The following is an 11191-nucleotide window of genomic DNA, read 5'->3' as shown; positions in this document are numbered from 1 at the left end:
ACTCATGATGAAAGCCACCCATCATGAGACCTCTGATGGACGCTTTCTACCCTGCGCTCCTGTTTAGGCTGCCTACATCCACCAGACACACGCTGGGTTGCACTCTCTTCTTCCTCCTCCACCAACAGGCCCGCAGCTTCTGACGGTGACGATCAGTGCCCAAAAAGTAGAGGAGAGGGTTTGCGCAGCAGTTAAAACTGACCAGGGGCTTACAGACATTGAAGGAGATCATGACCACGTTCAGAAGACGACAGTCTCCGGGCATGTAGACCCTCACAAACAAGTAGACGGTCCGAATAATGTGATATGGCACAAAACATACCACAAACATGAGGAACACAATTAAGAGGGTGTACAGGGACTTGTTGCGCATACGAGCTATCCTGGCATTAGAGATGCTGTCCGCGGCCCTACAATAAAGCACCTTCATAATGGAGAAGTAGCAGGTGATAACGACCATGAATGGTATCAGAAAACCCACTATAGCTAAAAACAGCCCATAGGGGAAGTAAACCTTAAATTGTCCAGGGTTTGTCATTTCAAAGCACACAGTCATGTTGTTAATCACACCCGTGTGCGCAAAGACCAGTGTCGGTAATATCTCAGCGGTGGCCAGGATCCAAACAGAGCCCGACGCAAAGAGGGCAAGTTTTTTAGTCCTGAGGCGCACAGCGACGATAGGGAAGCACACCCCAAGGAAACGGTGCACGCTGACGCAGGTGAGAAACATCATGCTACAGTGAAGGTTGACAAAAAAGAAAAATCTGACTGTTTTGCAGATGATGTTGCCGAAAGGCCACAGGCCGCTCATGGAATTGCTGATGATGAGAGGGGGCAAGGCCAGCACGTAGAGGAGATCCGCCACGGCGAGGTTGGTCATGTAGATCTCCGTGCTGCTCCAGCGGCGCGTCCGACAGCACACACGCCACAGCAGGGCACAGTTCAAACCCAAGCCCAGCAGAAACACAAGGCTGTAGGACACTGGTAGAAGGATCCTTTCGTAGTAGTTAGTCACTGGGCAGATTTGGAAGGCCTCCATTCACCGGCTCAGGTGGTTTGAAAAAAATGTGGAGGCCCAGTCACTTAACCTTGTCCTAATTAGGCCTAATAGATGGACCTGTTCTCCTGACACCTCACCTGCCTGCAGCTCACCCCAGCTACTTTGAAAGGATGACGTGTCCGTTGTCAGAAAAATACCAAATGCAGGTGTTTGTTCAACTTGCGCGTCCCTCCTGTTCCCAGCCCACACCTCTGTTATGTAAACCATTTAACACCATATCTAGGATATGAACAAATAGATTGGCACACAGTGAGGCATTTCAAAAGCCTGGCATAATAGGCTGAGATACTGTAGAGTATGCGATCCCCCCCCCCCCCCCCCCCCCCCCCCCCCCCCCCCCAGGAAGATGGCGTGCAGAATAATTAATGCTGTGATTAAAGCCGATTGCCAAGTTAAATTACACCGTCAACACGCGGGCGTTGGACGCTGTATAAAAAGGCACACACGCTCAGTGTCCCATTGGCTGCGAGCATTTTCCAAGTCTGGTCTCTCTCTGGCTGCTCCGACTCAAAGTGTTCACTTCATCTCTGTCTGACTGCGGAGAGAGAGATAGCTCGTCATGCTGAGGAACGGCACGTTCAGGTTAGTGTCACATCCACCGACTCATCATTCATGTATGTTTATTTAGGATTTAAATGAGAAGCTTCAGTACAGGCTGCTTCGACGTGCACTGGTGGGTGATAAAATCCTGCATAACGGCACTCTCTGCGGCTGGACAGAGACGAGAACAGACTGGTCAAATATTGAGGGTTTACAGCATATATCATATTTGGAGAGTTTTTGTGTTTTAACTTTGAGCGGTGTCCTTCCAGAAGCATGTACCAGGGAGAGGAGGCGAGGCTGCGCAGCGGGAGTGTGGTTGGGGCTCGGGAGAGGAAACACCTTGCTCTGTGCATTAATAACCTGGTAAGAGGCATTCAGAAGAGAGGGCGATTACAGTCTATTAGACTATGTCTTTGCTGTAAACTGAATTGTATATACTTCTCTGGATAAATATTGCTCATGGATGATGGTATCTTCTCTGTTGGTGAGGGAACATGTCAGCAATGATGTAATTCACTTTCTGATCTTTTTTTGGAAGGCAGTAAGTTGATGCTTATACTGCTCAGAAGCAAAGTTTCCTAAGGGGGAAAAAGGAGCCCATAGCCCACATCACATTTAAAGAGATGTTTCTCTGCAGTATGACCCTGCTTAGGCAACTATTCCCCAGTGTTTTTTGCAGCTGGAGAGACAACAGAGAAGTATCAGCACCATGGACAGTGAAAACTGCTGTATTACCAAAACTCATTCTCTCCCCTTCCATGTAGTCACCTTAACTGCTTTGAATTTCACTTCCCTTATTCACCCATTTAAACGGCACAGTTGACTACATTCAACATGTTTTGGGAAATTGCCTTTTCTTGTTGGCTTGAGGTCACTTAAAGATTTTGTAATGGCAGCAGCTGAAAAGGTCTCATTAATACTACATGTTGCACCTCCTCCTATATATTACTTCAGTTTCAGCAGCTGAACTGCTCAGCTGACTGAGTTGGCATGCTCTCCTCTTCAAGTTGAGACCAGAGCTCGTGCATAGATAAAATATATGATTTTAAAACTCAGACAGCTGGTTTGAGGAGAGTGGCTGAATTGTGTCCATAATGTATATCAGTGGAATCATCTTCAACAGAAGTATGATGTTTCCTTTGTGTGCTTGGTTGAGCGCAGGTGCACAAGTTCACCTGGTAGTATTGAGCTTCTGAATATTTAATGGCAGTGATGTAGTGTTGCGCATTATCGGCGGCTGGGGATATTGAGTGTGTGAGCTCTGAAAGCACTGTTCCATCACAGCGTTTGACTACCTCTGCAATATATTATGATGGTGCAAACCCCCACCTCCCAACACGCGCGCGCGCGCACGCACGCACGCACGCACACACACACACAATCTTGTTCACCTAAACTCTCTCATTTTGACTCCAGATTGGTTCCAATCGGTTTCTTCTGTACCACCTGACAGTTAAATTTCATTATAGCTTTCCCCCAAAAATTACATTTCCAAATTGATCCAGCTTAACTGAGTGAGACGCCATGTCAGAGGAGGTCCACATAAGACTGCAGAGGACGACACGAAGAAGCTTGGTAAAGGACTAACCAGTAATTGGCGTGTGAAATATGAGGATAGAAATGCAGGTTATTGGATATGGAGGCTGTTTCACAGGCTGTGTCTGTGTGAGTGATTCAGATTAATTGTTGAGGCATGAACCCCCTGAGAAACACATTAATCTATCCATGTATTACCCCATAATCAATGGGACAGCTGAATTTTACGGCCACAGGCCCGTGTTGCTAACCATTTTACACAGAGCTTATTTAAACAGCATGCCAAAGGGGGTCACATGTAATGGGGTTAAGCATGAAATATACCGTACAGGTGATATTGTTGACACAGCAGCTTAAATCTTGATGTCATTCATCAATACCATGCATGTCCCACTATGCCACCTTTTTTAATGAACTTGTGTTTTTGCTCAACAGGAGCAGAAATCCAGCATACACTGGTGTCATTCAGACCATGTATCATAGGAAAGGGCAGCATCTGTGCACGTGAACACAAACCGTGGGAGTCAGACATAGATATGGCGTGCTGTAATACATAGCGGGATGTACATAGCAGGAGTGTGGTGCCAGGGAAGGGTGTCATATTTCAGAAGTGCATTATCGTCTCTCCCCCGGTGGGACAGAGCTGTGCTGAGTGCTGTTTGTGCCAGCTTACTCAAACGCTCCACAATTGAGTCGTAATAACCTGCGCTGTGCGGGAGTGAGATGAGCCTGCACACTGACAGATAGATAGGTGTCTCTTGGCCCGCCACGTTCATATGATGAAGAGATAGATATACCCTCTGCGTGCGTGCGTTAAAATGCCACAGAAAAAAATTAAATGCCCTTTTTAAAAAATTTAAATGCGCTATAACTCCTGCAAAATATACACAAAGATGCGTGCCTAGACGCACACATGAGTGCACACACAGACGCTCCTGATAATTTTGTAGTCATTTTCATCCGGGCCTATTACCATGCCCTGGAAGGCTGGTTTGGTCTAAATGAGTGAGCTTAGTCTTTGATCACTGAAAGAAGCACCCTTGCCGATGATGGGCATACGTGTGTGTGTGTACATGTTCCCACTCTCTCCCTCACCATATGTTAACCACAGCAGCTTCATATCGGTTAATAGCAGCAGAATAGTCCCAAGCGCTCCATTTTGCATTTTGATAGATAGACTCTATGGTCATTTTCTCACTCTCACACCTCTTTCATCTCTACTCATCACACCCCACCCACCGCCACACTTCTCGGCATGTCTTTCTCTTCTCCTCCTCTCCCCAGTTTAGAATAAACGTATGGCCCCCCTCTTCTTTATATCCTCTTGCTTCCCTCATTGTACATACCATATGCCCTCTTTCCATCCTCTCAACATTCTTCACTGCATTACCTTCAGGTCAAAACATGTGGGTTTGAAAACATGCATTGTGTGCATTAGACCTGAAGTGATTAAGCAGTTAGCAGAAATCAGCAGAAACTGAATCGACAAGTAGAAATGTCAAGCAGTAGACTGTTCCAGCTTCTCAAATGTGAGGAGTTGATGCCTTTATCTCTTTTTATATCATTGTTACTGTAATGCTTTGAAGTCATGGGCTGTTGGTCTGACAAAACAAGCACTTTGACGATGTCACCCTAAGTTGTTTTTTTTAAATCTTCTAGATGAAAGCATTAATGGAAAAATATATCAAAAGATAAACTGATAATGAATGTAATCACTAGTGCAACCCTGGTGTTCTAAATGGGTCTTATAAGGGAGCCATATCTTTTGAATCATACCTATAAAACCTGTATATGGCTCTCAAAGAAATAGGTCTGTCTATAGCGCACTTGAAATATGAAATTAACATTACATCTGTATGTGTGCATGATGTAAGCCGCCTTGGAGGTTTAACACCTCCTGCTCCAGTCTGGTGTTGATGACTGTGTAACTGCAGCAGTCTGTGTATTGTGGGAATATTTAGGTCCATATACACTGTTATCTGATCAGTATGAAACTGCTTTCTCACTGCTTTTTTAGTCAATAAAAGTTAATAATTTTGATTCTTTGTCAATTTCGTCTCCAAAGTATCATTTTCTTTCTCTCTTATGCTTTTGTGCTCCTTCTCTCTGCTCAAGTAGGATTTAAAGGTTTGAGCGAAATTACATAAACAAATCCATTTGCCTCAGTACAAAGTACTTGATTTACCCCATATCCATAACACTAAGAGAAAATAGCATTTCAAATCATGTAATCACATGAACACATCAGCAACACCTACATCGCTCAGCAGGCCTATTTTTTACTCAGGGACTCAGGCGAAAGAGTAAATGTTGACTTCCATATTACTCCTTGCACGCACTGCACATGTAAATTGATTTCCGATGTTGCGATTAAAGAGCATCTTCACTGGTACAGCTCTCCTCCTGATTGGATGTTTCCCCGGGCCGATCTACAAGTCAAGCTGCAGCTAAACAGCCAATAGTCTGATGGTTCAGTGCATCGCCACACTGCAATCAAATACTCTGAGATCAGATTGATGTGTGTGTGTGTGTGTGTGTGTGTGTGTGTGTGTGTGTGTGTGTGTGTGTGTGTGTGTGTGTGTGTGTGTGTGTGTGTGTGTGTGTGTGTGTGCCGTGTGCGTGTGTGTGCCGTGTGCGTGTGTGTGTGGGAGTTTATCTCACTGAGAGACCATACTACTCTGAAGGGCACAAGGAGCTGACCATCTCGTGTGTGTGTGTGTGCCCCTGTGTGTGTGCGTTTGTGCTTGTGTGCGTGCGTGTTTTAGTGTGGACATTCAGCTATGCCTCCCATCGATCTCTGTGATAGAACTAGGACTCTGAGAAATTATGATTTTAATAACTCATAAATTAAAGGGCAGCAGACTTTCTGCTATGTGCTGACATTTTCTCTCCCCTTCCATCCTCTTTGCCTTCCTTTTCTAATTTTTCAGTTGCATAATGCTTATTACTGTCTACCTTCACCTACCCTAGCCTTTCAGTCAATTGATTGCCCTCATACTGATAATGACAAAAGTGCAATTAAGCTGTTTACACGCCCAGCAGAAGAGGTTTCTGTTAATATCCCTGTTTATATGCAATCTCATATTCAGCTATTGATTTAATAGATTGTCATGAACACTTTAGGTTCCTTCCCCTAATGTGTTTCTTCTGTTATCAGCTGCAGTTGTGCCAATCCCTTGGTATTTCCATCGCTCTCATATAACTTTAGTGCATTTTACCCGGTCCAGAGACCCAAGACATTATGGTAGGGTGTAAACACACAAAAGATAGTAGCTGTAAAAAGAAATTACTAAGCAATGATAGCAGCTGCAAAAAAAATGACCAACACAAGTATATCAAGCAAGTGTCATGTGAAAACTCATAGGAATAGTAACAATTCCTAATGAAATGTTTACTGTGATAGTCCATGTTTAGATCATAGTATTAATGCTCTTAATGTTCAGTCAGTAGTTGAAAGACAGCAGACAACTAATCATTATAATGTCATTAAGATGAATTACTGTGTCTTTAAATTCAACATTTCTGTCATTTTAGCTATGCATTTTAATTACACGTTTATTTATTTTCACTCCCAAATGAAACACCACCGTTACCAATTGTCACGGATGTTAGCTTGAGCATCTGGATGGATTCTACAGTCAATACAGCATAACACTTGTTGATACAGTTATATTTTAAACCCTTATTGGCCTTTTGCCTGGCATCCTGAACACTTAATCCCTCATGGCTTTGCTGAGAGGAGAAGCAAGAACATTCAGAACTGTTCAGCTAATACAGCAACAATGCACAGTATTGGGACTACATGTACCCAATGTTACACTGCATAAGCTTACAAACACACATGTATGCTGCGGGTAATTATGTTGTTGCACAGTAGTAAAGTAGTTTTAAATTGTGACAATATGCATTGTGCAGCAGAAAAATGTATTGCTTTTATGAATTTATTAAATGCCTATTTATTAACACTGTGAACTGTCTGAGATCTCAACTGCTGGCCCACTTTGGGCGTCACCCACTTCTGAGGAAAATATTGGGCTCTTTAGTTGCTACCTGCTCTGCTGTGGTCACTAGATATTCACTAACTTTGTATGTCTGCTGATTGGTGCTGGGTGGGTAGAGGACAGTGGGTTCATCAACCTTTTTCCTTGAAAACAAGTAAATGAGACTAAAACATAACTTGAAGAGCTGAAGGGAATTGCTGAGTCGGGTTATCATTTCTGTGGGCCAGTCACTACGAACGTGTCCTTTCTCATCTGACGTACTGTAGTCATTCGATCCTTTATAGTACGGATCTGTGAGCTGACTGTCCCCTTCACCCTTGATGTAGACACAAGCACATGCACACAAACCCAAACAAATACTCACAGCTTGCACCCTGCTGGCTAATAGACAGATGAGTGAATACTAGAGATGGAGTGGAGCTGCTTTGGGAGCACATCCATCTGTCCAGTCCCGTTAAACGTTATGGCAGGGGCTCCAGAGCTGCCTCAGATGGGCCTCACCTCCTGCCCTGCAGCCGGTATCTGGCTGGTTTGCACCTGCAGTGCACACAAATGCTATTATGCATCAGCAAAAGGGCATACACACGCCAATTAGGTTTTCCCTTACCGCTATGTGTGTTTATGATTATTTATGCCTATGTTGACAGACCCAGAGAAACCACTTTAAGGTTAATAAACAGATAAACAGATAACAGAAAATCTGAGTTATGCAGCTTTGCCTGACAGACAGTGTGCGTGGGTGGAGAAGCAATTACACATACACGAAATGCTGCAGATTTATTATTGTATCTTATTGAAGCACAGCTTCTCATGTGTCATGTCCTTGGCTTAGAGAATTAAAAATCTTGTTGACATATTGGTGCTTTTCACTGTGCAGGATGAAGTGAAGAGGTATCATCACTACTGCAACCACGGTGGAGGGGTTCCCAAGTTGGAGAGGTAAGACACTACACAGTAGTGTCACTACTTTCACATGAAAAATTCTCATATTTTAAGGACAGAACTCAATCTGAGGATGAGGATAGTATACTGTAACGTTAAAGCCCTTGTTCTAAAGACCCGTATTCTAACAAGGCCTAACTCTTAAACATAAACTCCACCATGTCATCCTCTTACTCTACCAAAAGCAGTTCTTATGCTGCTGTGACTTCCAATTTCATTTGAATATGCATATACGTGAATAAGCTCATCATTGTTTAGCATGCAGGTCACAAACAGTGTGTTTTGTTTTTGTTGTTTCTGATCTCACATTTCTGTTCATCTGTCTTTTCTCGTTATTATTATAGAAGCCGTCCTCGTAGGAGTGAAGAAGAGGATGACAATAGCCCTCATCATCATGAACAGCAGCAGCACCTGGAGAGCAAGGCTATTGTGTAGGTATCACTTGTGGCGTATTTGTGTATCTGTGTGTGTGTGTTTTTTCAGAATATGTGTTTCTTTTCTGTATTTTTGAATCAGTTTCACTTTGAGTGTCACCGACGTTACCTTTGACCTTAAAATTGCATTATGTTGGTTGTGTGAGAGAGATCGATGTATGTGTGGCTTTAATTCAACCTTCCATCTGATTAAGTTTCAGAGTCGGAGTCAGAGTGCACTTTTGAGTGTCTGAACCCTCGTAGACTGCCATCTAACGCCATTTTACTTAAACATGGGCCCACACTTTTATAGGTGTAACAATGAAGGACAGCTCTCGCCTCAGGCTTTTGCTTCCTTGAAACTCGAGGATAGAGAAGAGAAAACCAATGTCTCTGTGTAGAGTTAACATGATTTGGGTGTGGAAAGTTGAGACAGATAGGGAAAAAAACAGGAAGTAGGGAGGGGTGGAGAGGTGGAAGGAGCAAAGTGAGAATAAAAGTGGAGAAAATGGAGAAAGGTATTGGTTTTGGAGCTAGGAGTTATGGCTTAATTCAGTTTGTTCCATTTGGCTCAGCTGTCTCTCTGCTTCACTGGAGGTGAATGTGTTCCTCCATTGGGTAATTGATCCTACACTCCATCCTGAACCCTAGTGCTGGGATGTTACTACAGGGATGAAAGAGAGTGGAAAGTGAGAGATGGAAGAGAGCGATCTGTGGAGTTGAGAACTGAGGAGGGTCAGAAAAGTGTGTGACCAAGAGAAGAAGTTGAGAAAAAAGATGTTCAAGAATGTCCAATAAATCTGGGAAAGGAATGTCACAAAGAGAAATTTAGAGGGAAGTGAAAGATGGTCCATGGTCACATCGTTAATCACTCTGTTTCTATAATAGTAATCAGGGCAATTATTTATTCTACAATACAAAATGTCTCCTGTTGCTTCTGCGAATGTGCAATTGTAAACAAAGCATTATAATAACTTTATAATAACTATATTTATATAGCACCATTCAAAACAGAGTTATAAATTGCTTTACAAACAGGGTATGCAGTAAATACAGCAAAAGAAAACAGATTTACACAGTGCATTTATACAGCAATAGGGGAATAAAGTACTGGTAAAGGCAAAAACTAGTGTAGACGAAAAAGTACAAAGAACGAGTAAAAAATAAATTCATTGTTTACTATAAGAAGGCTTTTTCAAGAAATTATGTTTTGAGACGAGATTCAAACTGACTTTTCTACCGTGAGATACTCAGGTAGGGAGTTCCATAAATGAAGAGCCCTTTTTTCCCAAAGCCAAGCCACCTTTTGTGACAAGGTGGGACTTTGGAGCCCACAGGAGGGTCCCATTGTACCACAGATGCTAAATTTATCCAAAATTCACCGGAAAGTAAACAGAATCAAACTGCTGAATGTATTATCAGGTTTTTTCAAATTCTAAGCTCAGAGACTGGACATTTTTCATGGAGATCTGCCTTGGAAGTTGTAGTTGACTTTGTTCCTTCTGGGTTTTTTTATGTACACATTCTTGGTTTTGCCTATCCAAAACTTGCCAGAAGTGCCAGTCACCTAATATTGTCTATGCAAATGACTTTTAATTCTTAAAACCCTGGATGCCCCAAAATACTCCTCCCACATGGCATCTCCATGCCATAATCCAGCTCAACTTTGATTATGAGATGCAGATGTCATTGATATACAGATTTTGTCCACTTGCGTTCCCAGTATCCAGCGGGCCTGGCGAGCAAGCGTGTCCCGCAGAGGCAGCTGGCAGGGACCAGACAAGAACCGTACCAGCCATCATCAGGGGGAGACGGTGCCTTCTGAGAACCTCCAGGACCCTGCGATGACCACCAATATTTCTCCGGTAAGACAGCGTAAAGAAAATCAAATAGACAACCATATGGTGCAACATGAGAATGAGGCAGGTGGCGAGATATCTAGACATCTATAAGTTATCAGCTGTGATCTGTTGTTTCAGCAGAGGAGGGAAAAGGAATGGGCGAGTGGATGAATGGATGGATAAACTAATAAAGAAAAGAACAAGGGAGGGAACGAGGGAGGGGTGTTTACCTCTAGTGTCATCTGGGGGACCACGGGGGTTATTGGTGGAGGTGGATGGGATGCCAGCTGGCACTGTGCCCAGAACTGTAATTAGCCGTTAATTAGGTAAATTTTCAAAGCTGGTTGATTGATTAATGAAGTGCCTCTGCCCTTGTCCTCCCCCCCCCCCACCCACCTCTTCACCCGTTCCTTCTCCCGATGGAGTGCAGGGGGGAATTAAACAGTGCTCACAGGGCATGGCAGCCAAACAAAAGCCAGAGAGAAAAAAATAACTAGGAGCAGCAGAGAAGGAGGGAGAAAGAAACAAAGTCGGGGGGAAATGCAGAGGCAGAGATAAGGAGATGAATGCGGAGACGCAAAAAGATGCCTTTAGATCGCCCCAAGTTCTAAGTGACAGACAAGGACAGGCACACACAAACAAACACACACAGGCACAGTCTGCTCTGCTGGTTTCTCACTCTGCGTTGGCTCTCGCAGTGTAGTAATCACAGTGAGACACACAAGCTACCCGCGCACAAGCCTGCCCACGCTCTTTGCAGAGACACAGAAAAATATGATGTCATGTCTGCATACTCACAAGTGTGTGGGGGATGCATTTTTCCCACTCTCTTTTAAAGCATTGCTAAAGGAAAGC

General features: G+C 43.6%; 1 protein-coding gene across 1 annotated transcript; it reads right to left on the bottom strand.

Annotated features, from left to right (window-relative positions):
* Positions 1–46: 46 nt before the first annotated feature.
* Positions 47–1039, bottom strand: LOC123986122 (P2Y purinoceptor 3-like). The gene has a single exon (XM_046074215.1). The coding sequence runs from the start codon at positions 1037–1039 to the stop codon at positions 47–49; it is 993 nt and encodes a 330-aa protein (XP_045930171.1).
* Between the last annotated feature and the right edge of the window lie 10152 nt (positions 1040–11191).

Source organism: Micropterus dolomieu, linkage group LG17, assembly GCF_021292245.1.
Source record: "Micropterus dolomieu isolate WLL.071019.BEF.003 ecotype Adirondacks linkage group LG17, ASM2129224v1, whole genome shotgun sequence".
NCBI classification, from domain to species: domain Eukaryota; kingdom Metazoa; phylum Chordata; class Actinopteri; order Centrarchiformes; family Centrarchidae; genus Micropterus; species Micropterus dolomieu.
Note: the sequence above shows the minus strand (reverse complement) of the source record. Positions and strands in the feature narration are given on the sequence as shown.

Coding starts and splice junctions, on each gene's coding strand:
- LOC123986122 (XM_046074215.1), bottom strand. CDS start 1,039: ATGGAGGCCTTCCAAATCTGCCCAGTGACTAACTACTACGAAAGGATC.